Source organism: Gobio gobio, assembly GCF_949357685.1.
Source record: "Gobio gobio genome assembly, chromosome: 5".
NCBI classification, from domain to species: Eukaryota; Metazoa; Chordata; class Actinopteri; order Cypriniformes; family Gobionidae; genus Gobio; species Gobio gobio.
The window spans coordinates 19,272,387-19,296,978 of NC_137101.1; the positions used below are offsets into that span (position 1 = coordinate 19,272,387).

The 24,592-nt window shown below is 41.4% G+C and overlaps 1 protein-coding gene across 1 annotated transcript in view; it reads right to left on the reverse strand.

The window, feature by feature from the left end:
* plxnc1 (plexin C1) overlaps positions 1 to 24,592 on the reverse strand; it is a 32,061-nt gene that overhangs the window by 2,315 nt on the left and 5,154 nt on the right. Inside the window, exons 13-30 of the mRNA XM_079817841.1 lie at positions 24,123 to 24,293; positions 23,775 to 23,936; positions 23,564 to 23,666; positions 23,381 to 23,482; positions 22,891 to 22,994; positions 22,746 to 22,787; positions 22,516 to 22,640; positions 21,107 to 21,305; positions 20,852 to 20,998; positions 17,686 to 17,854; positions 17,395 to 17,495; positions 16,133 to 16,208; positions 15,307 to 15,341; positions 14,765 to 14,860; positions 719 to 882; positions 462 to 612; positions 250 to 390; positions 88 to 162 (exon numbers count right to left, since the gene is read on the reverse strand). Of these exons, the coding sequence (XP_079673967.1) occupies positions 88 to 162; positions 250 to 390; positions 462 to 612; positions 719 to 882; positions 14,765 to 14,860; positions 15,307 to 15,341; positions 16,133 to 16,208; positions 17,395 to 17,495; positions 17,686 to 17,854; positions 20,852 to 20,998; positions 21,107 to 21,305; positions 22,516 to 22,640; positions 22,746 to 22,787; positions 22,891 to 22,994; positions 23,381 to 23,482; positions 23,564 to 23,666; positions 23,775 to 23,936; positions 24,123 to 24,293 (2,163 nt within the window). The remainder of the gene's footprint in view (positions 1 to 87; positions 163 to 249; positions 391 to 461; positions 613 to 718; positions 883 to 14,764; positions 14,861 to 15,306; positions 15,342 to 16,132; positions 16,209 to 17,394; positions 17,496 to 17,685; positions 17,855 to 20,851; positions 20,999 to 21,106; positions 21,306 to 22,515; positions 22,641 to 22,745; positions 22,788 to 22,890; positions 22,995 to 23,380; positions 23,483 to 23,563; positions 23,667 to 23,774; positions 23,937 to 24,122; positions 24,294 to 24,592) is intronic.

Here is a 24,592-nt window from a genome sequence, read left to right on the forward strand (position 1 = left end):
ATGCCTGAAAATCCTGTGAAACTGTCCTGTGAAACTGCCACGAATGCACGAAAGAGTACATGAGCGATGATAACAAAAGATTCGTACCTCACTGAAGTAGCGGACCATGTATTTGTAAAGTTCACGCAGAGCTGCAGATTCATTGAACTCGTTTTGATGTTTCTGATGAAGAAGGGAAATGAACATATTTAACCATATTTTCATCAAGATGCTTCATTAAATCTCTAGGTAGTATTTGACAAATTGTACCTTTGACTCATCTTGAAGAAACATTTTAAACTCTTGGCTGCTGATAGTAGGCTGGTCCTTCACTAACTTGTAGTACGATTTCACTTCCTGTTTGTACTGAGGGATATCTTTGGCATAGAGTAGCTTATTGGTTGGAGAATACTGCAGGAGAATATGAGAGTCATCAATCTCTGTGATATTCACAGTTTTCCATGTGAGGTGTCAGTGGTTACCTTGTCTAAGTGTTGCTCGGCTAGTGAGAAGGAGTCCATGAAAGCCTGAGCGATGACGGACAGACAGCCATCCAGGTGAGGCGTCTTTTCCATGTCACTGAACACAAAGTCCGGGTTCTTCAGGATATTCACCCAGAAACGAAGCGGAAGGCTGATAGCATATAACATATAAAAGATATTAAATCATTTGAGGCATTTGATAGTCAGCGATTAATGCAGCGCAAAGAGTACTTCAATGGAGGTGTGTTCTCCAGCACCTGTTTGTTTTCCAGATGTGGAGAACATCTGGATCTGAGATTTTTTTTCTCTCTGCTTGTGCATCCAGGAAGTCGAAAAAGTACTTGACAGCAAATGGGGCCCTGTTGTTGGGCAATCCCCAGATACTCTTGAAAAGGGTCTCGACAAAAGAATGGACTGCCACCTGTTGGACACATCGAGAACATGTTTCATTCATATTTAACACAAACACACTATAGATTCTATAGACATATATTTTTTTATACTGTACAAACTGTATATTCTATAATAACACTACCCCCAAATCTACCCATCATAGAAAACTTTTTGCATTTTTACATTTTCAAAAAACATAATTTAATATGATTTATAAGCTGTTTTCGACCAAAAATTTGTCTGGTATTTCTGGTATTGCCAGACTGTCAGACATGTACAGTTGTGGTCAGAATTATTGGCAACCCTGGTAAATATGATCAAAGATAAAAAAAAATCTGCGTTGTTTATTCTTTTGATCTTTCATTCATAAACTTTGCAAAAATCAAACCTTTCATTGAAGGTCGAGGCGAAATCACATTATGAAATAAATGCTTTTCTCCAAAACACATTGGTCATAATAATTGGCACCCTTTTATTAAATACTTTTTGCAATCTCCGTTTGGAGAACACCTGACAAGAGATCAGAGACCATTCCTCCATACAGAATCTCTCCAGATCCTCCAGATTACCAGCTCCATGTTGGTGCTTCTCCTCTTCAGTTCACCCCACTCATTTTCAATGGGTTCATGGGGACTGGGATGGCCATAGCAGAATCTTCATTTTGTGCTCAGTGACACATTTTTGTGTTGATTTTGATGTGTGTTTTGGATCATTGTCCTGATGGAAAATCCAAACCACGGCCAATTATAAGATTTCTAGCAGAAGCCGCCAGGTTTTACAACCCCAAATCAGAAAAAGTTGGGACAGTATGGAAAACGCAAATAAAAAACAAAAGAAGTGATTTCTAAATTTACTTTGACTTGTATTTCATTGCAGACAATATGAACACAAAATATTTCATGTTTTGTCTGGTCAACTTCATGTCATTTGTAAATATGCATCCTTTCCTGTCATTCAGACCTGCAACACATTTCAAAAAAAGTTGTGACAGGAGCCATTTAGGGCTAGTAATGAGGTAAAATGGTTAAATAATGATGTGATTTGAAACAGGTGATGTCAACAGGTGATTGTAATTATGATTTGGTACAAAAGCAGCATCCAAGAAAGGTCTAATCCTTTAGGAGCAAAGATGGGCAGAGGATCGCCAGTTTGCCGACAAATACGTGAGAAAATTATTGAAATGTTTAAAAACAATGTTCCTCAAAGAAAGATAGGAAGAGATTTGGATATTTCACATTCAACAGTGCATAACATAATTAAAAGATTCAAGGAATCTGGAGGAATTTCAGTGCGTAAAGGACAAGGGCGCAAGCCTAAGCTGAACAACCGTGATCTCCGATCCCTCAGGCGGCACTGCATCAAGAATCGTCATTCATCTATAAGCGATATCACCACATGGGCTCAGGACTACTTTGGTAAACCTTTGTCAAGTACCACAATACGTAGTTACATCCACAAATGCCAGTTAAAACTGTACTGTGCCAAAAGGAAGCCCTATGTTAACAGTGTCCAGAAGCGCCGTCGACTTCTTTGGGCTCGGAGGCATCTGGGATGGACCATCACACAGTGGAAACGTGTACTGTGGTCTGATGAATCAGTATTTCAGGTATTTTTTGGGAGGAATGGACGCTGTGTGCTCCGGACCAAAGAAGAAAAGGATCATCCAGACTGTTACCAGCAACAAGTCCAAAAGCCAGGGTCTGTCATGGTATGGGGTTGTGTCAGTGCCCTTGGCAAAGGTAACTTGCACTTCTGTGAAGGCACCATTAATGCTGAAAAGTACATAGAGATTTTGGAGCATAATATGCTGCCTTCAAGAAGACATCTTTTCCAGGGACATCCATGCATATTTCAACAAGACAATGCAAAACCACATTCTGCACACATTACAAAGTCCTGGCTGCGGAGGAAGAGGGTACGGGTACTTGACTGGCCTGCCTGCAGTCCCGACCTGTCTCCAATAGAGAATGTGTGGCACATTTTGAAGCGCAAAATGCGACAACGAAGACCCCATACTGTTGCCCACCTTAAGACTTGTTTGCAGGAAGAATGGGACAAAATTACACCTGAAACACTTCATCACTTGGTGTCTTCAGTCCCTAAAGTGTTGTGAAAAGGAATGGCAACATTACAAAGTGGTTATGCTTTACTGTCCCAACTTTTTTTGAAATGTGTTGCAGGTCTGAATGACAGGAAAGGATGCATATTTACAAATGACATGAAGTTGACCAGACAAAACATGAAATATTTTGTGTTCATATTGTCTGCAATGAAATACAAGTCAAAGTAAATTTAGAAATCACTTCTTTTTTTTTTATTTGCGTTTTCCATACTGTCCCAACTTTTTCTGATTTGGGGTTGTATTTTGTAGCTGTCGGTATTTGCTAGAATCTATGATTCCATGTATCTGAACAAGATGTTCAGGGCCTACAGCTAAAAAATAGGCCTACAACATTAAAGATCCAGGGGTATATTTAACCTTGGGCATTGGATACTTTTTTATCCTTGTTTGCACCAGACCCATTAGTTTCATCTGACCATAGAATCCGGTCCCTTTTGACTGGATATTAATTAATCAACTGAATATGCTGGAGTTTGTTTTTGGATGAGCGAAGAGGATTTTTCTTGAAACCCTCGCAAAACAACATGTGGTGATCAGAGGCGGTTTCTTCATAATTAGGTCAATAGGGCAACGCTCCACCAAAGTGTGAAAGGGAGGGAGTTATGATAACTGTCACTATTCTAGACTGTTCTGCCTCTGGATGGCCAAGAATCGCCCAGACTGTTCTCATAGACCTCCATACAGTGTACATACACCAACAGTAAAGTAAAAAAAATATATATATTTCTATATCTAGAATGGCTTTAAGGTATTTAGTCTATAAACATATAAATACAAATGCACAAAACTGCAAGTTTATGACAAAAATAGTCTGCAATTTGGCCTTTATTACTCTATTACTAGTGTTGTTGATTAAGTCAGCGCTGTTTAACTGGCTTTAAATTAAATCAAATCACAGAGAGATTCGCAGCTCGTACCAGAGAGGAGAGCTCTGCGCCGAACTCGAACATTTCTCACACGGGCTGTTTAGTGGGCGCGTGATCGAGACACTCAGCAGATAAACACATTTGTTCAGAGTCAGAGCTTGCGAGTTGCGCAGAGCACAAGTAGCGTTGTTTCGTTCCGCTTTGGGCGCTGTTTCCCTGGCCTAAAATCTAGTACTGCCACCTTGCGTTTGACTTTGTGAAACTGCACGATTTGTAAATTATCCGTGGCGGGCCACATATAATATATTTTAATAGACACAACATACGTAGTGAGAGGCGAATGTGCTTGCGCGGTTTGTCCAACTCTCTGGCATTATGCTTGGAGCCCTGAGAACGAGAGGCCTTGGCCGTCAAGCTCAGATCAATCGCCTGCATTGTCACGGTCGAACTGGTGGGCGAGTCCCAGGGCCCAGTCTCTGCGAGGGAGTTCCATAAGTGATAGCTCGCCTTGCTGTATCTCACAGGAGCACTGAGAGGAAGAGTGTGAATGAGCTGGAGGTGGTTATCTGTTCAACCTCTCTGTTCAACCTCTTACCACAGTAGTCACAGACCCTCCAGATAGACTTTCTGTATAAAAATGGGGCTCTCTAACAAAGAAGACTCATATTTCTCTGTGATGTCAGTGAGATAAGCCAAAGGTGGCGATCTACTGACACCATTCTCGCCATGGCCTGCCTAATGTGCGGGTGATGTGCTTGGTAGCTCTCAGCGCCAAGTTAGTAGCTCTTCTGAGCTTCTTACAGCCTCAGGAGTATACATTTTAATGATCCTATACGATTTGGAAGGCAGCAGGGGTCGTGGCTCCACAATGAAGCCAAAGTAGGCACGAGATGGGCCGTGAGAGTCCCTTCAACAGCTGGCATCATAGCATAACAAGGAAAAATTGATATTGAACAACTCTTGTTGTAATCTCTCCGGGTTGCACATCACGCTCCAAGCGGGGCGCAAACCCGGGTCTTTATGCATGGGAGTCGAACACTCAAACAAGGAGGCTAATGCCAGATCATATTTGAAAACAGTGGTGAAATCCATGCCACTTATGTAACACACACCAGAAATGGCTGCTTGCAAGACCTCGAAACCTTGTGGTGGAGGTCTTGAAAGAAGAATGAAGCCCACGGGACTGGGTGGGGCACTTCTGTGTGAATAAATCAATCGTCCAGCTTCGGCTGGGACGGTTTTGCGCGGCCTCGCAGTCCCATTCCAGCTCAAGCTTATCTCAGCGCGAGTGCATATCGTCATGGACGAATAAACAGGGTCGTTGCTGTCGCGGTTTCGAACGCGCGGACGCGACCGGAGGAGAGAGAGAGAGAGAGAGAGAGAGAGAGAGAGAAAGGGGGAAATCCATCTGCTCACTCTCCAAGTGCTCGCCGACGTCACCCCAAGTGGAAACTGAATAAGCGGAGAGGCGGGGGGTTAGACGAGCGGTCTCTTAATCATATCAAAAAGGGGCCACGACCAAAAGAATCGGATACGAGCTTCTAGGTAGTCCGTGTTTCGTCATGGACGAATAAACAGTAGTCGCTGTCGTGGTTTAAAATGCGCGGGTGCGACCGGGGAAGATTTTTTATTTATTGTTTATTGTAGAGTTTACTGTGCTGTGAGTAATTGTGGGCGCATCAGTGTAATCTGATGCTGCTCTAAATGTTGTACATGTCATGTCGTGACTACTATGTTGCTCGGAACTGCACCAAGAATTTCACCTGCTGTTGCACTTGTGTACATGGCTGTGTGACAATAAAGTGATTTGATTTGATTTGATTTGAAGAGAGAGAGAAAGGGAGATATCTGTCTGCTCATTCTCCGTGTGCTCGGCACGCTGACGTCACCCCAAGCGTCCATCTCGTGCGGTGCCTCGGTAGCCGTAGTAATGAAGAGGCGGGGGTTAGACGCGGCCTATCTTACGAGATCAAAAACCACTGACAAAGAATCGAATCACAAGCTTCTGGTGTGGTCAGCGTTTCGTCATGGACGAATAGACAGTTGTCACTGTCGCGGTTTCAAAGTGCGGGTGCAACCGGGGGAAGAGAGAGAGAAAGGATATACCCGTCTACTCACTCTCCGTGTGCTCGGCTCGCTGATGTCACCCCAAGCGTCCATCTCGTGCGGCGCCTCGGCAGCCGTAGTAATTGAGAGGCAGGGGTTAAATGCGGCCTATCTTACGATCTTAAGAATCACGGACAAAGAATCGAATCATGAGCTTCTGTTGTGGTCAGTGTTTCGCCATGGACGAATAGACAGTTGTCGCGGTTTCAAAGCGCGGGTGCAACCGGGGAAGAGAGAGAGAAAGGAGATATCCATCTGCTCACTCTCCGTGTGCTCGGCTCGCTGATGTCACCCCAAGCGTCCATCTCGTGCGCCGCCTCGGCAGCCGTAGTAACGGAGAGGTGGGGGTTAAATGCGGCCTATCTTACGATCTCAAAAACCACAGACAAAGAATCGAATCAAGAGCTTCTGGTGTGGTCAGAGTTTCGTCATGGACGAATAGACCGCTGTCGCGGTTTCAAAGCGCGGGTACGACCGGGGAAGAGAGAGAGAAAGGAGATATCCATCTGCTCACTCTCCGTGTGCTCGGCACGCTGACGTCACCCCAAGCGTCCATCTTGTGCGGCGCCTCAGCAGCCGTAGTAATGGAGAGACGGGGGTTAGACGCGGCCTATCTTACGATCTTAAAAACAACGGACAAAGAATCGAATCAAGAGCTTCTGGTGTGGTCAGTGTTTCGCCATGTACGAATAGACAGTTGTCGCGGTTTCAAAGCGCGGGTGCGACCGGGGAAGAGAGAGAGAAAGGAGATATCCGTCTGCTCACTCTCTGTGTGCTCGGCTCGCTGATGTCACCCCAAGCGTCCATCTCGTGCGGCGCCTCGGCAGCTGTAGAAATGGAGAGGTGGGGGTTAAATGCGGCCTATCTTACGATCTCAAAAACCACAGACAAAGAATCGAATCAAGAGCTTCTGGTGTGGTCAGAGTTTCGTCATGGACGAATAGACCGCTGTCGCGGTTTCAAAGCGCGGGTACGACCGGGGAAGAGAGAGAGAAAGGAGATATCCATCTGCTCACTCTCCGTGTGCTCGGCACGCTGACGTCACCCCAAGCGTCCATCTTGTGCGGCGCCTCAGCAGCCGTAGTAATGGAGAGACGGGGGTTAGACGCGGCCTATCTTACGATCTTAAAAACAACGGACAAAGAATCGAATCAAGAGCTTCTGGTGTGGTCAGTGTTTCGCCATGTACGAATAGACAGTTGTCGCGGTTTCAAAGCGCGGGTGCGACCGGGGAAGAGAGAGAGAAAGGAGATATCCGTCTGCTCACTCTCTGTGTGCTCGGCTCGCTGATGTCACCCCAAGCGTCCATCTCGTGCGGCGCCTCGGCAGCTGTAGAAATGGAGAGGTGGGGGTTAAATGCGGCCTATCTTACGATCTCAAAAACCACAGACAAAGAATCGAATCAAGAGCTTCTGGTGTGGTCAGAGTTTCGTCATGGACGAATAGACCGCTGTCGCGGTTTCAAAGCGCGGGTACGACCGGGGAAGAGAGAGAGAAAGGAGATATCCATCTGCTCACTCTCCGTGTGCTCGGCACGCTGACGTCACCCCAAGCGTCCATCTTGTGCGGCGCCTCAGCAGCCGTAGTAATGGAGAGACGGGGGTTAGACGCGGCCTATCTTACGATCTTAAAAACAACGGACAAAGAATCGAATCAAGAGCTTCTGGTGTGGTCAGTGTTTCGCCATGTACGAATAGACAGTTGTCGCGGTTTCAAAGCGCGGGTGCGACCGGGGAAGAGAGAGAGAAAGGAGATATCCGTCTGCTCACTCTCTGTGTGCTCGGCTCGCTGATGTCACCCCAAGCGTCCATCTCGTGCGGCGCCTCGGCAGCTGTAGAAATGGAGAGGTGGGGGTTAAATGCGGCCTATCTTACGATCTCAAAAACCACAGACAAAGAATCGAATCAAGAGCTTCTGGTGTGGTCAGCGTTTCGTCATGGACAAATACACAGTTGTCGCTGTCGCGGTTTCAAAGCGCGGGTACGACCGGGGAAGAGAGAGAGAAAGGGAGATATCCGCGGCCCAGCCAAGCTGGTTGTTTCCTTTGAAGATTGACGCGCTCCACGACATGGCCGGCGGTGCGCTCCATCAGAGCGAACCTTCTTAGCTTAGGACGCATACCTTGTCTGCAAAGATCTGCTAGATCGTTTTGAGCCACTACTAGACTTCAAACAGCTAAAGATTTGGGCTCAAGTGCGAGAACCTCTGCCTCTCCAGCCACCCAGATCACCTGAGCCAGACTGTCAGGTCACAGATGTCACAGGAAATCTTGCAGGCTAGCCTACTTGCCTCACAGACATGAGAAATATGTGTATAGAAAGCTTGAAATGTCCACTTTTAAATGAAACAATTCGAAACGAATAGAAACAGTCAAGCAAAGCGCGCGCACGTTCACGTGAGCAGCTCATGATACTCGTTTCTGTTCAAAATGATGTACGCTCCGTGAGTTTAACCTGCATCTTTAGATTACTCCTGACTCCTGAGTATTTAATTTAAGTTACATACATTTTGTTCTTGCACTAATGTGTAGCCATTTTGTACTTTGTTAGTCAGGATAGTTTACAAAATTAAATTATTCTGACAGTTTTTGCCATTGAAATGACTGGGGGAAAAGTGTCTCAATAAACCTACACCTGAATTCACCCCATACTATTTGAAATCATAATTACATTGCATTATGTTGCTTAAAACCCTAAATAGTATAACATTCTTCATTAACAATTTATTTGTTACAATGTCATTGTAAAAAAATAATAATAAAATATGTAGCTAGCTACTTTTTGATAGTAACTTGTAGTGTAGCTAACTACTTTTTCAAAAAGGTAGCTTGAATGTAACAACTACTTTAACTTACAAGTAGCTTTCAGCTTGCAAAGCTACAGTTTCAGAGTAGCTTGCCCAACACTGCTCAGCACCAGAGCAAAGTTCAAGTTCGCTACTCTGCACTTTTCAACTCACCATAGACTCTGACTTTTACTGCCCCAAGGTCATGACCGACCTCCAGCTGAATGATGTAACAACTACAGACATCATACTCGCACTATGGGCAGACAACTCAGCCATCAGTCTAGCACTGTTCAAAGCCCTCATGGAAGTAACATCCAACCTTCCATCTGCAAGCAAGCGCACCCGCTACCCGTTGGACTCCGGCCTAACAATCATGCTAACTGTCAAGGGCACCTGCGCTTTGAACTTGAAATGGAACGATCGGTGCCTCACACACTACTTCCTGGTCCTTCCAGATCCACTGCATAATGTCTACATAGAAGCAGACCACTTGATTCACCTCAAGGCTCATGTGGACTTTATCAAGGAGGTAGTGTGAGCCCCACTGACATCACAGCCCCCTATGGTTCCTGCCAAGCCTGAAAACCAAGCCGGACCATTCCAGGAGTCTGTACTTTAATCAACGAACAGGATACTGCAGTACCAGCTTACACCAAAGGGGTCGCAACATGCGATGTGGTCACACACTAAACCACACGCTGGGCTTCTTCCAACCACCCTTGATGGGGCTGCGATAACCTGCAGCAAACAAACTATTCCTGCGACGATTCCAACATCACAGCCGCTTACGCTGGCTCCACAATTTCCATCAATGACAAAGCTGACATGCAAGCCTCTGACACTGCCATGCAAGCAATCAGTAACCACCTCTCAGACCCCTCCAACCACCCTGTCCCAACGTCTGACTTCACTGCTACCACAGGCATCAAATACATGCTTCGTGCGAAAGTCAACATTCTGTGGTATGCCTCTGATGACCTCACAGTGCAGATGTGGTGGCCTACCACGACAGCGACACACAGCTGTACCTGGCCCCAAGCCTGTGCGGGTGTACTTTGACTAAGGACATTCACTACCTCTGCCGTAGCAAGCCATTCCTCTGGTGCAACACCAAAGGAACCTGCGGTTTACAGCCCATGAGAAGCGACACCCAATACCCTGCCGAGGCCACGCCTCACATCCAAGTCATCGAAACTCAAGCGGAGATGGTGGCCTAGTGGGTTAAACCACTGGATACCACAGTACCAGAGCCACAAGACACAGAAACAAGTGGCATATTGGCCTGGCATGGAGCAAGTCGTGTCAGAGTATGTCAGAGAGTGTCTGGTTTGCTGACAATTCTAACCGGCAAACCCAAACCCCAGAGCCACTGCAACGCAGAGGAGTCACAGTCCCGTGGTCAAATCTCCAAACAGACTGGGCAGGATCCCTACCCAGATCGACGAGGGACAACAAGTACTTCCTCACAGTTGAATGCCAGTTCTACAAGTGAGTAGAATGTCTTCCAGCACCCAACGACACCAAGTTGAATGAACCAATCGCATGCTGAGAAAGTTTGTGCCTGCCAACCAGAAAGACTGGGATGTGAAACTTCTGTTGGTGCTCATGGCCATCAGAGCCACCCCGCATGAATCAACTCATGTGTCTAACTTTGAACTTGTGACTGGGTGGCAGATGACCCTGCCGCTGCACCTGCTGTATCAAACAAGAGACTCTAGCTTTGTCAGAACCTACACCGCTCACCAGCACATTGACAAACTACACCTGAAAACAACACCTACAGACTCATGGTCACCGTCGATGTTGGGCATTGGCGAGGTAATGCCCAGATCAAGGTACACACCCCAGATGTGGTGGCCACCCATGACAGCGACACACAGCTGTACCTGGCCCCAAGCCTGTGCAGGTGTACTTTGACTAAAGACATTCACTACCTCTGCCGTAGCAAGCCATTCCTCTGGTGCAACACCGAAGGAACCTGCGGTTTACAGCCCATGAGAAGCGACACCCAATATCCTGCCGAGGCCACGCCTCACATCCAAGTCATCGAAACTCAAGCGGAGATGGTGGCCTAGTGGGTTAAACCACTGAACTGATGAACAGAGGCTAAAACAACCTCACACAGCAGATCACAAAGACCAGAAGGAGCAGACACATGCTCAAAGCCTCACCAACCAGGTAGAGATTGAGGCTTAAACCAGAAACAAAGACTTGAAATGGCTCAGACAGCTGTTTAAACATGAGAGCAGCTGGACAGAGAAAGCACAGGACCTGTGCAGAACTGTCACTACGGCAAACGCCAGGTACCACACAAGCCACTGAACAAAGCCATGGAAGACAGTACGCCCAACCTGCGCACACCACAGAATGTCCCACAGCCGTCGACAACAACGTCCTCCGCCAAACCCTTCACACAGGTGTCGAGTGGAGGCTGCACAAGGACAGCTGGACACGACTATCTCAGGGTTTTAGGAGCTGCTGACACCTTCCAACTCCTTGCCCCACACAGCTCAGGCAAGCTCACAACAGCACTGCCACAAAAGCAGAGCAGAACTCCAATCCTTCAGACTTATCGTGGCTGAGTGGCTAACAACTACCTGCTGCCCTCCTGTCACCCGCACTAGGTCAGTCTGAAACCCTCTTCAGGCCACACAGACCCCTAACCACTTCAGGAGACCACAAGCAGAAACCCGCGCCACACAAATAGACTTCAGGATGACAGGTGACGCACTGTCAGGGCACCTGCTGCCTCGACACCTGTTGCACAAGGTCAGAGACCTGAACTTGGCTACTGCCTGCCTTATCTGCCGTGGAGCGACCATCACTCCAGGGGACACAAACAACCAGCGTATGTGGATTCAAGTACCAAAGGGTGCCATCCTCCACCTCAATGATCTGGCATTGCACCACCTCCCAAGTCAAGAGTACTGGTCAGAGCTGGAAACCCCATCCTTCTTCAAGAATTACAACTTCACTCTAGATCCAGAACCAGTGATGGGAATAACGGCGTTACAGATAAACGGCGTTACTAACGGAATTATTTTTTTCAGTAACGAGTAATCAAACGAATGACTGTTCCTCCCGTTACAACGCCGTTAGCGTTACTGAGGGAAAAAAAAGCGGCGTTAGTCGCGTTACTATAATTGAGCTCACTGAAGCGCTTTTCATCCGAACAGGCTCTCTGTCAGTCGGACCTGCAACGTGTGTGTGTGTGCGCGCGCACCAGCCATGCGTGTTGGGGGTGGGTGCGGTGGTGCACATAACTGATGATGATTGGTGGGTGGGAGACAAGGTTGAAGTTGATAGGTTGAGTTCACACCTATTTTTTTCACGGTCTATGGTTCACACACACACACACACACACACACACCAATGACGCACACACATATGCACATTCAGCGATGGTCCAACGACTTCAAAGGTAGCTTTCGCAAACTGGAAGTATAAGCGCTACTTTTCCCTCGTTGAGGTGAAAGGTAAGAATATTTATGTAACATGCAACTTATGCCCAGGAAGAAAGAGTCTCTCCACGCCGGTGGCAAGTGATTCTGAAGCGCCTCACATCATCATATGCCACAAAATTAGTGGCTAAAAACCCAGGTGATAACGTGAGCTCCACTACCAAAGGAAAGTATAATACTGATAATATTTACACAATATTTACACTATAGTAGGCCTACTGATAATATTTACAATAATGCATTGAATTTGATAGGTGTCTCTTACATTGTCCCACAGCAACATTACAATAGTGTACATTAATGTACAATGTTTTATAATAATAATTTATTCTATTTAGTGTCCAATTCATTCATTTAACATATCTAATATTGGGGGCATCCAAGTTATTTGACATATTTGAACATTTGAAAAAAAAAAAAAAAAAAAGTAACGCAGTTATTACTTTCCCTGGTAATTAGTTACTTTTATAATGATGTAACTCAGTTACTAACTCAGTTACTATTTGTAAGAAGTAACTAGTAACTATAACTAATTACTTTTTTAAAGTAACGTGCCCAACACTGTCCAGAACTGGAACTGAGGATTGAGGAGGGGGGGTTCTAGCTAATTGACATGACTCCATTAAAACCATTGTATCCACGTTTTGATTGTCATTGTTGTTGCTCACAAAACACGAGTCCCTTTAATGTCACATCTAAGCTACAAGCTCTTATAAGTATCATTGAATGCTTTAATTAATACCATAGCTCGGAAATTTGTCCTTTGTGGCCAGAGGGATAAATCCACTCCTAAGAGGTTATTTGGTGATTATTTAATATAGGTATATAGTTAATTGCAATAAATTGTTGTTAACTAATATATATATATATATATATATATATATATATATATATATATATATATATATATATATATATATATATATATATATATATATATATATATATATATATATATATATATATATATATATATACATATATCGGAGCTTCACATGTCACATGTATTAGAGTCATTTCTTCATTGTGCATATGTTGCATAAATACATAGGTTAGGTATCATAAACTGCAACTCCAAAATTGATATGAATATCCCACATTTCTGCCACAGTAGGCTACCATGCGGTGCAGTTAGTGTTACTACAGTTAATCATGGTAAATTAAGGATAAGATCGAAAAACCTTCTGACTGTATCATTGCACACAGTGTTTCTGCTGTTTGTCAGTGCTGTTTTGTCTGGCTTTAAAATAGTTTAAATCACCGAGACATTTGTGTTTCATGTTGTGTTGACATTTGTGTTGATATTTTTGTTGAATGCATGCGCTTCTCACTGGTTCTCACAGCACTGTTTAGTGTTCGTGTGACCGATCAGAGTAAACGGATCTCTTCTAGTGAGCTTGCGCTGCGCTGCCTTTTGGTCTTTGACCCGAGCCGTCTGTGTGAGGCGGTTCAAATGAGTAACAATTAGTGCTACCTTTTATCAACAAATTCGTCGTCTTTGTTCGTCTAGCCTCCGTTACACTAGCGTAGTTCTACCTGGAAGACTCCAATGTCACGTCATTCACTAATTATCTATCTAGCCAATCGTTATTCGTTATTCGTCTTCTGTAGTATATAAGTTATCTTCCAACCCATTACTACGTTCGCAGATACTGATGCATTCACCCCCATCCTCCCCACCACCACCACCACCAGGTCGGTCCCTGTCCATACATCGGTAGGCTCCGCCCCTGCCTTCATCTTCAGGCAGGAACTGCAAGCATCTGCTACCCTCCGGATTCGGACTATGGACGGATCATTTCATATAATCAATACTCATTGTATAAAAACTGTATATAAATCTTATCCAAATGTTTTTCTCGCCTCCTGAGTCTTTCGGGTAGGACTGGAGGTGATGTAGGGGTTGTTTTATTTTCTTTTTAGGCTTTCTGATCCAAAGACTCAACTAATCTCTGCAATTCTCCATCTGTGATCCGTGGAGAGTTTTTGACCACTCAAACTTTCCTCCTAACCATGCATTTCGGACGATATAGACACACCCTCTTCCAGGCAGATTCATAACATTTTTAGTTGATTGGAACTTCTTTATTATTGCTCTGATGGTGGAAACGGGGATTTTCAATGCCTAAGCTATTTTCTTACAGCCACTTTCTATTTTGTGAAGCTCAACAATCTTTTGCTGCAAATCAGAAGTATATTCTTTGGTTTTACTCTGGTTTTGGAATGTGAAACAAGAATTTGTGGCTAGACAATTTCATGTTCCTAGTCACCATGGTGTGCTAAAACATGTAAATATCATTAAGTGTGGCCAATGTGAAAAACTTTTATTTCATAATGTGAGTTTCCCCCCACTTTACTTTACTTCAATGAAAGGTTCGATTTTTGCGAATTTATTTGAGTGAAAGATCAAAAGGATAAACCATGCATATTTCAAAGGGATGCCAATCATTCAGACCACAACTGTACGTCTATCTGTATCTATATCTCTGTCTGTTCGTTCGCCCATATGTCTATACATCTATCTATACAATATACAATAAAATGCTTCCATGCGTCAGTGATTCTCACCTTGGTGGAGAGCAGCTTGGTGAGGTACATCTCTTTGAATTTTACAGCTTTTTTCTCTGGATGATTGCTCAGGTCTGTGTCACTATCTGGATCAACCTAGACCAACCAAAATGTCCAGGTTACTAGGTTTATTTGTTGAAATTGTCTATGCATACCACAACGTTTTCTTATGTGTACCAATAGTGTTTGTAATATAAATGTTTAAGCTATTACGTCTTTTATTATAGGAAGAGGCAAAATGCTTGGTGTCTGTACAATACAAACTGCACTAAAATCCGTATATGTTCATATTTACTTAAAAGCACTTCCTCTCATTTGAACAGGAAGACAATGGCAAAACCGAAAGTATCACACGCCAACGCTTGTTTCACTGCAGTGTCAAAGTGATGCCAACTATATAACTCAACCCTCAATAATAACCCGTGCATAGAAACACAACACAGTCATTACTTCACATATTATTAGGTGTGTCAGTACAGTATATAGAGAAGGACACAACAAAACAGACGTTATACAGTACAGAAGTATGATTGGCTACTCACCATATGGAAGTACTTGATAGAGAAGTTCTCATCATCTGTGCAACAAAACACCATGACGATTAGTAAATAAATAAGCAAAGTCAAGCTGGTATTGTCCCAACATTTATGTATCACTGGCTTTACTTAGAAGTTTTTCATGTATTGAATCTCTAATGTGGTCATAGTGGGTTTGAGTGTGAACTAGAAATGCCCACATGTCTACACCCAAACCTGCACAATGCACTCAAACAATTTAGAATAACAATATAGTTGCAACACACATGCAACACATCAGTGTTCATACAGACAAATCAAAATGTTGGAACTTGATTTATGTTTAAAAAAACATTATTACATCATATGATGATGAACAGATCATTTATGTTCAAACTGATTTGTCATTGATTCATGTATATGTATATGTACAGCAATTACTGATCTGTAGTAGACTTAATGAAAGTTATTATAAAGCACTATCAGAAATAACATGCTGTCAATAAAAGAAACACTGACAGATGAAGGACGTGGTATAAAAACTGAGACAACCACTTCCTGTACACAAGGCCATATTTAAACCTTATGCCTTGTGGCAAGACGCACAGATATAAATGTTGTCTGAGCAGTTTTAGCTCATAGTTCTAGGTCAGATCTCTTTTAAAGGGACAGTTCTCCCCGAAACGGTAATATTCTCATTATTTACTCATCCTCGAGTTATTCCAAACCCAAACCAAATACAGATGTTTATAGACTATTGACACCGCTCTCTTCCATATAACAAAAGTGGGTGGAACCCAGAAGATTTCAAGCTCCAAAAGCACCATAAACCACCATTACGGATGTGACTCACCCTTTACACTGGTCTGAGACCTCAGAGGGGCTTGCACTCTTGTTGTGATTACTTTAATGCATGCTCCATCCCCAACCTGAATGAAAATACATATTTTAAAGCACATAAACTCTGAAAATCGCAGAAAAACCGCTGTGCAGCTGTAGACTATGTATGTATTATGGGTTTACACAACAGTTTAGCTTAATCTGGGTTTATTTGGCCTTGTGATACAAGCTTTGCAAGTGAAAGGTCAATCTCAAACACCTAGAATAAAGCCAACAGCCACTCTTGAGAACATAAAAATACTGTGTAAAACGGTTTCAAACAAACATATTTTGTGGTCTTTCATTTTTAAATTGTTCTATAGAGAAATTCTTTATATGTCTATATTTTTAAATTTTCCGAAGAATGTTTTTTGGGTGTTTCTGTGTAGCTGCTGTTTTTTTTGGGGGGTGGTTGAGAGGGCATTGCTAGGGGTTGCTTGGGTGTTTAGTGTGGTTACTTAAAGGTGCAGTGTGTAGTATTTATGAGGATCTATTGACAGAAATTAAATTTAATATACATAACTATGTTTTCAGTGGTGTGCAAAGACCTTACATAATGAACCGTTATGTTTTTATTACCTTAGAAAGGGCCATTTCTATCTACATCCACCACGGGTCCCCTTACAGTGAAATCGCCATTTTGCACCGCCATGATTCTACAGTAGCCCTAATCGGACAAACTGCTAGTCACAACAGAGCGCTAGTCACTCTCCGATCTCTCTTCAGTTTAATTTCTTCAGTTCAGTCTGTCGAGGTCAGATGTCCACAGAACATGAACACTGCATAGCTAATTTATAGTAGAAGTTCTAATTCAAACTGAAAGTTCACCGTGAGTTTTTTTGCTAGCTTTAAAGCAATCTACTGTATAGAGTACTACATAAATAAATTGACTGGAGTGCCAAATTGCAGAGCTCTTGCAAACATCTACATCCCTATGATCTGATGCTTTCTGAACTGCTGTTTTCACACTTCTGCCATTTTTGTTGAGTGTTTAATTTGATATTGAGAGAAAAGCAAACAGAACATATCTACATGTCGCTCCCAACAGTGGGGGGCGTCAGTATGTTGGCTTCTTTTTACCCTTAAGTGAAGAATGAAAAATAACTTCTTTATGATATTCTGGTCTCTAGATATGGCTCAGGTCCCATCTTCAATGTGGGTATATGGGGTTTATTCAGTTGTCTGATTGCTTACAATATAGTACCATTTTACCATTTTTGGTTCTCATGCACTCACCTGATAATGTTTTAGAGTGTTTAACATGGTAACATGCCCTCGGATCTCTGAGGTCTCATCGACTTCCTGTAGCATGAGAAACTTTCCTTCCTTCTCATATTCTGTGAGTGCACAACAAAAAACAGAGACATCAAACAGGAATTAGTTCTGCATTTAGTGTGACTGGCAACAGAAACAACAGTTTGTTAACAACACAAATAGGCCCCATCAGCTTTAAACCTAAGAAAGTTCATGAAATATTATGATAATCAACACTGAAATAGGCTAGTAATAAACAGGGAGCCTACTAACCGATTTCTATATCCCTGAACTGCTGTGTGTAGGGGAAACCAAACTTGCGCTGGAAGGTCTGTAAAATTTTCTCCTTGACCTGCTGTACTGTGTCACAGGACAGTGCGTTGACCTCTAAGGGTTCACTGACTTCTCCTCCAGTCCCCACAGCAAACACCACCTTCAGCTTCTACAGGGGGAGAAAACATGAACAAAACGATTTAACTGCTAAAGAACTACCCATTATAAATGTGCACATGAATATCTTAACAGTTCTTCTTTTAATGATAATGAATAGAGAATGAAACAATTTAGAGGACAAACCATATATGTTCCCTTATTTTTTCACAATATTTTAAAGCAAGAATGAATGTATATTATTAATATCACACGTGTGGTTGTATCAAGGAAGCGCACAACGAAGGAGTAGTCAAAATGAATAATCAAAGAGAACACACAGGAGAATTAGCGTAACAACTGCTAAGCACAAACATTGACGACACGGAACAAAGAACAGAATGAACTGAGGGCTTATTTACATGCAGAGTATAACAGATATTGTTAATGTTAAGAAACACTTGCATTGCTTCATCAATGACTATGGAAACAAACCAGCACAGGAAACAGGCAATCAGCCATATATATATATATATATATATATATATATATATATATGGTAACACTTTACAATAAGGTTGTATTAGCTAACATTAGTATAAAATAACCATGAACAACCCCTCTGTTCAGTATTAGTTAACTAATGTTAACTTATGAACCGTATTGTAAAGTGTTACTATATATATATTTGTGCTGGGCATCGATTAACTTTTTTTTTTACTAATTCATCGCATTTTTTTTCTGTAATTAATCGTGATTAATCGCAAGTTTTTAATATTTTAAGTTTTTAATATTTTGATATTGTAATAACTTCAGTTACTCTCCAAATTAATGTATAAACAATTTAAAGACTTTGTGGGATGCACATCCAAGGCACGAAGCTCCCATTCCACCACATCCCAAAGATGCTCTATTGGGTTGAGATCTGGTGACTGTGGGGGCCATTTTAATACAGTGACCTCATTGTCATGCTCAAGAAACCAATTTGAGATGATTCGAGCTTTGTGACATGGTGCATTATCCTGCTGGAAGTAGCCATCAGAGGATGGGAACATGGTGGTCATAAAGGGATGGACATGGTCAGAAACAATGCTCAGGTAGGCCCTGGCATTTAAACAATGCCCAATTGGCACTAAGGGGCCTAAAGTGTGCCAAGAAAACATCCCCCACACCATTACACCACCACCACCAGCCTGCACAGTGGTAACAAGGCATGATGGATCCATGTTCTCATTCTGTTTACGCCAAATTCTGACTCTACCATCTGAATGTCTCAACAGAAATCGAGACTCATCAGACCAGGCAACATTTTTCCAGTCTTCAACTGTCTAATTTTGGTGAGCTTGTGCAAATTGTAGCCTCTTTTTCCTATTTGTAGTGGAGATGAGTGGTACCCGGTGGGGTCTTCTGCTGTTGTAGCCCACTCGCCTCAAGGTTGTGCGTGTTGTGGCTTCACAAATGCTTTGCTGCATACCTCGGTTGTAACGAGTGGTTATTTCAGTCAAAGTTGCTCTTCTATCAGCTTGAATCAGTCGGCCCATTCTCCTCTGACCTCTAGCATCAACAAGGCATTTTCGCCCACAGGACTGCCGCATACTGGATGTTTTTCCCTTTTCACACCATTCTTTGTAAACCCTAGAAAAGGTTGTGCGTGAAAATCCCAGTAACTGAGCAGATTGTGAAATACTCAGACCGGCACGTCTGGCACCAGCAACCATGCCACGCTCAAAATTGCTTAAATCACCTTTCTTTCCCATTCTGACATTCAGTTTGGAGTTCAGGAGATTGTCTTGACCAGGAGCACACCCCTGAATGCATTGAAGCAACTGCCATGTGATTGGTTGATAAGATAATTGCATTAATGAGAAATTGAACAGGTGTTCCTAATAATCCTTTAGGTGAGTGTATTTATATATATATATATATATATATATATATATATATATATATATATATATATATATATATATATATATATATATATATATATATATATATATATATATTTTTTTTTTTTTTTTTTTTTTTTTTATATATATATAAAGTCAGTTTAAAGTAAAAAAAAAAAAGCTGTATCAACCAAAAAGAAATCCTTTTTAGGACCTGTTGAAAAATGCACTGTTGCATAAGATTCCCGGCTATGATGACTTCTTCTTTAAAGACTTCCTCTTTTTTTTCACTGTAATTTCCACTGTAATAAAGTGGCAGAATACAATTTCAAACTATGAGTTGGATCATCTTCTGACATATGTACCTTTGGATGAATGCCAGTTACTTGCTTGGCAATACAGGTACAGTCCAGTTTTGTGAGAGGAAGGCTTGTGCAAATCTGATATCCTTTGCAGAAGGCAAAATGCAGAAGCACAATGGTAACCATGAAAGGCTGCAGGTGATTTTTGGTCACATGATTCTGTCCGCACACTGTAATAAATCTTTCCTCATTTCTTGCTTATTCAAATGTCTATGAGCAGCTAGACAACAACCATCCAACCCCAGTCATTATGAAAAGCACAGGTCACGAAAGAATCAGGAACAGAAAATGTCAGGAACCAAATGAATGCTGTAATAAAAATCTCTATGGCCTGCAATAAACAATTAATACAAAGTGTAAGAAGTATGCATGTAGGAAAGCAACACAACAGTCGGAAAATTATGCCCAAAGCACTTGAGCAAGAAATGTTGAGCAACGAAGAGAAGTTACAGGAATTTACAGGATGTCTTGGTGGCGGTAACAAAAAAAAAGCAGAAATGATGAGCAAACTTGAGAGGTTTAAAATGTACACAGCTAGCAAGAAACCTGATTGACGAAATATCTGAAATTAAGAGACTTTAAAACTTTTAAAAAATGTATCAACCCAAAACTTTTGAACGATAGTGTATATAATATATAATTTGGGAAAGGAAATATGTGGTGCTTCTTTTTAAATTAATTAAAAGGGGGAACTACTAAAACGTCTTTGTGGCTATTGACGTCTAAAATATTTTTGAAGTTAGTACTTTCTATAACTGTTTAATTTTGCAAACAGTTCCTCATTTGGATAAAAATACAGTAAAAGAAGAAAATACTGACCAGGGCCTCAAAGTCCTGTGCTTGGCAGAGAAGCCAGTCCTCGCTAAGGGTGTACAGAGCTTTCTCCGTCACTGAATCCACCGGCCCTTTAGAGATCTGCTGAGTCAGAGCTGACACCAACAGGAAGAGAGACTGTCCTACTGATTCCTATGAAGGAAACACACACATTTTGTGCATAAACATGCGAGTAAACATGAGTAGTGTAAGAGAATATGCGCTTTATAAATCCCAGATAAACTGGATGTATGGACAGACCCTGAGAAAGCCGTACAGACAGATGGACATCCAGTTGGTAAGAAGCTTCTCCACTATGGACTCTGTGCGGCGCAGGAGAAGTTTTGGATTTGCATTACTGGACTGGTCCATCAGACTCTGCAGAAGGTCCTCCATTATCTCTGTGAGATAAAGCAGGTCTCCATGGAGAGCCAGAGTCAACAGAGATGCCACAGTACATCTGAGAGAGAGATAGAGGAACAGAAAGAGAGATATAAAGAGAGGAACAAAAACACAAGGTGTAAAGAACAGAAAAAGACGAGTAGCTAAAAGGTCAGACATCTGTCACACATACTTTTATAATTAAAAAGCAACCCCGGCTCTGATCTCGATAGTATAATAATCTTAGGATCCAATTTAAGGTTTCGGTAGCAACCTGTGTGTTTCAAGAGAGCAACCATACATTTGTGTTGTGTTTTATCTTCTTCATTTTGTTTAATTATCATTTTTGTTTTTTATATCATGCATCATTTGATCATTTATGTCATTGTTTTTTTATATTTTATATTACTTATGATTTTCCTCACTCTTGCCATTGTTGTTTAATCTTATGATTGTGGGTTTTTATGTAATATTTGTCCTCACGAATAAGAGATAAGATGTAATGTCTCCATTTCAAGGTTGTATGAGATGTTGTTGTGAAGCTATTTGATATAACACTTGGTGGATTTGTGCTGGTCCAACAAAGTCTATGCATTGGAAATATGCAACTAAGATTATTCAATAAACCCCTCTTAATTTTTTTTTTATCATCATAACTTCATCTCCTGCTTCCTGCTTTTGCCTGGCTTCCTCTGTCAACCTCTGAGGCTGAGAGAAGATTTTTAGGTAATTCTAGTTTGAGTAGCCGCCAAAATACAGTGTTAATGGTTTTAGATATGAGACGAAACTCTGCTGACAGTTTTTGGATAAAACAGATATATTCTGACAGGATCTGGATAAGAGGATGGATCCAAACTTCCTGCCATGGTTCAATCTAACACCATCAGATCAATAAAAAAAATACTATGAAACTGAAACTAAAAAGATTGAGAACATTAAATAATTGATTGATTGATTTTTAATGATTTATTTTTCATTTAAGTGCAATATGTTCAGCAATAAAAGTCTTGCCGGTGTATATTGAAATTATTTGTATTAATATGTTTTTGTTGTAATTGTTTTTAATCTTTATGCTTTGGCAATATTTATACAAACCGAGTAGACACTTGGAAACTTCTGAGTTCCCTCACAGAGACAGAAGTGCTATTCTTATAATGCCAGAAAACATTATCTCTGTTTACAATGCTAAGCAACGGAAACCAAATCAGAGCCTCAAAATAGCCATAAAGACAAGTCATATTTAAACAGAGGCGAGATGTGTTCAAAGAGTCAAAGCATCTTCAACTCACTTGTCTTTTATGTTGAAGTTTTTCTGTTCCTCTAATGTATGCACAAAACAACTGAGAAACTGCTTATCTCTGATCAGCGCAGCAAAAGCCTGACATTTTTCATCAACAGTTGTCGGCTCAGAGTCCTGACCACAAAAAAATGACAGAGTAATAGTTAAAAAATCTATTTTTACAGTGTGATATGTTTATACTTTATAAAGTATACTGCTAAAGATACAGCAGTATCTTACCTGCCCAATGTCTTTAATCATGACCCCTGCCAGAGGACCAGCCTAGAAAAATAAGAAAATATATAATATACAAACAAGCAAGCACATATGGTAAATCAATAAAGGTATGCCCAAATATGAATAAAAAATGATAAAGCTCCTAAACCTCAGGAAAGAAGATTTTTGAGGCAAAGTGCTTGTAATCCAGGAAAGGTATTGCCCCAACATTGTCAATCAAGTCGGATTTTTCTGTTTGCAAGTCAACAAAGCCTGTCAAAAACAAACATAAATGCATAATGTAATCCCATATAACTAGACATCAAATAAGAAGTAACATGACAACAATATGAGCATTGAAAGGTTTAACATTTTATGTTTTCAGCAAAACATACGGTATAATTGGTGTTTGCCTGAAAATGTGCCACTTGTTTGCCAAGGTGTTGCTATGCTATTTTGTTCTCTTGAACACGTGATTTATTCGCAAATGTTTTATGTTTTATCTAATTCATATCATGTTTCCGTAGCACAAAGGTGCAGGACGAGTTATGTACCAAAGTTTAATACTGTATTTTGGATTTCGTATGAGCAATAGTAACAGTGACACTTGCCTTTGCAAACATCTAACAACAAAGACCAGCATTCCAAAAATGACCAACCTTGTCGTATATCCCTTCTGATGTTGCTTTCCAGCATTTCCAGTTGGTTGTTCATTCTCTCATTCATTAGTCTCTGGCTCTTACGGTGAACAATGGTTCCAACTAGACAGATGAGCAAAACCACATTTTTAATCCCCGCAGGATTACTGTTAAAATATGTGACGTAAATCTGAAATCACTTACCAACAGCACCTAGAATTACGAGCAGAATCAATGCGACAAGGACGTATAAGTACCATATACTACTTTGAGTCTCAAGGTTTTTAATAAAATTCCCAACTTTTATCTGAAAATTATAGTAAAAGAAAAAATATATATATGCAAGGGTCAATAATTAATACCAAGAAATTTCACATAAATACATATTTATTTAAAATGTAATATTTAAACTCACATCAAGTGAGTCCACTGCTGTGACGGCTCCTGATTCTCCTTTAATCTTACAGATGATGGCATTGGACTCAATCTTCTCCAAAACACACTGATACTGCCGATCTCCCTGTTGACCCGTCACGTTCACCTCACTCATACTCAAATTCAATTCATCTGCCTTTTTCTGAGAAACATAGAGTGTAGGATTGTGTGGAGGTTGTGAAATTCACATGCTGATGCGCAAAAACAATGACTGCTCAAAATAATAATATTTTCCGAGAGGTTTTAAGAAACCTGGTAAAAATAGGCATGCATTCCAAAACATGCAGACTGTACATTGATCTTGAACTCACTGTAATACTAAACTCACCATAATGTTCACCAGTAGATCATTGGCCATCTGTAAGGTAGTGAAAACAGTGAATTCTGGATCAGGTTTGTAGGAGAAATAATCCACACAGTCCAGAGTGGAGTTCCCAACTTTCAATGACAAGTTGAACAGACCACTGCCATCATAACGGGGGGAGTGAAACCACATGTCCTGAGAAAAGAGAGACAATGAAGATATCACTCTAATACACGTGACATGTGAAGCTCCGATATATGTATATATATATATATATATATATATATATATATATATATATATATATATATATATATATATATATATATATATATATATATATATATATATATATATATATATATATATATATATATATATATATATATATACTTGTTATGCTGATCAGGCATAACATTATGACCACTGACATGACAGGTGAAGTGAATAACACTGATTATCTATTCATCACCTGTTAGTGGGTGGGATATATT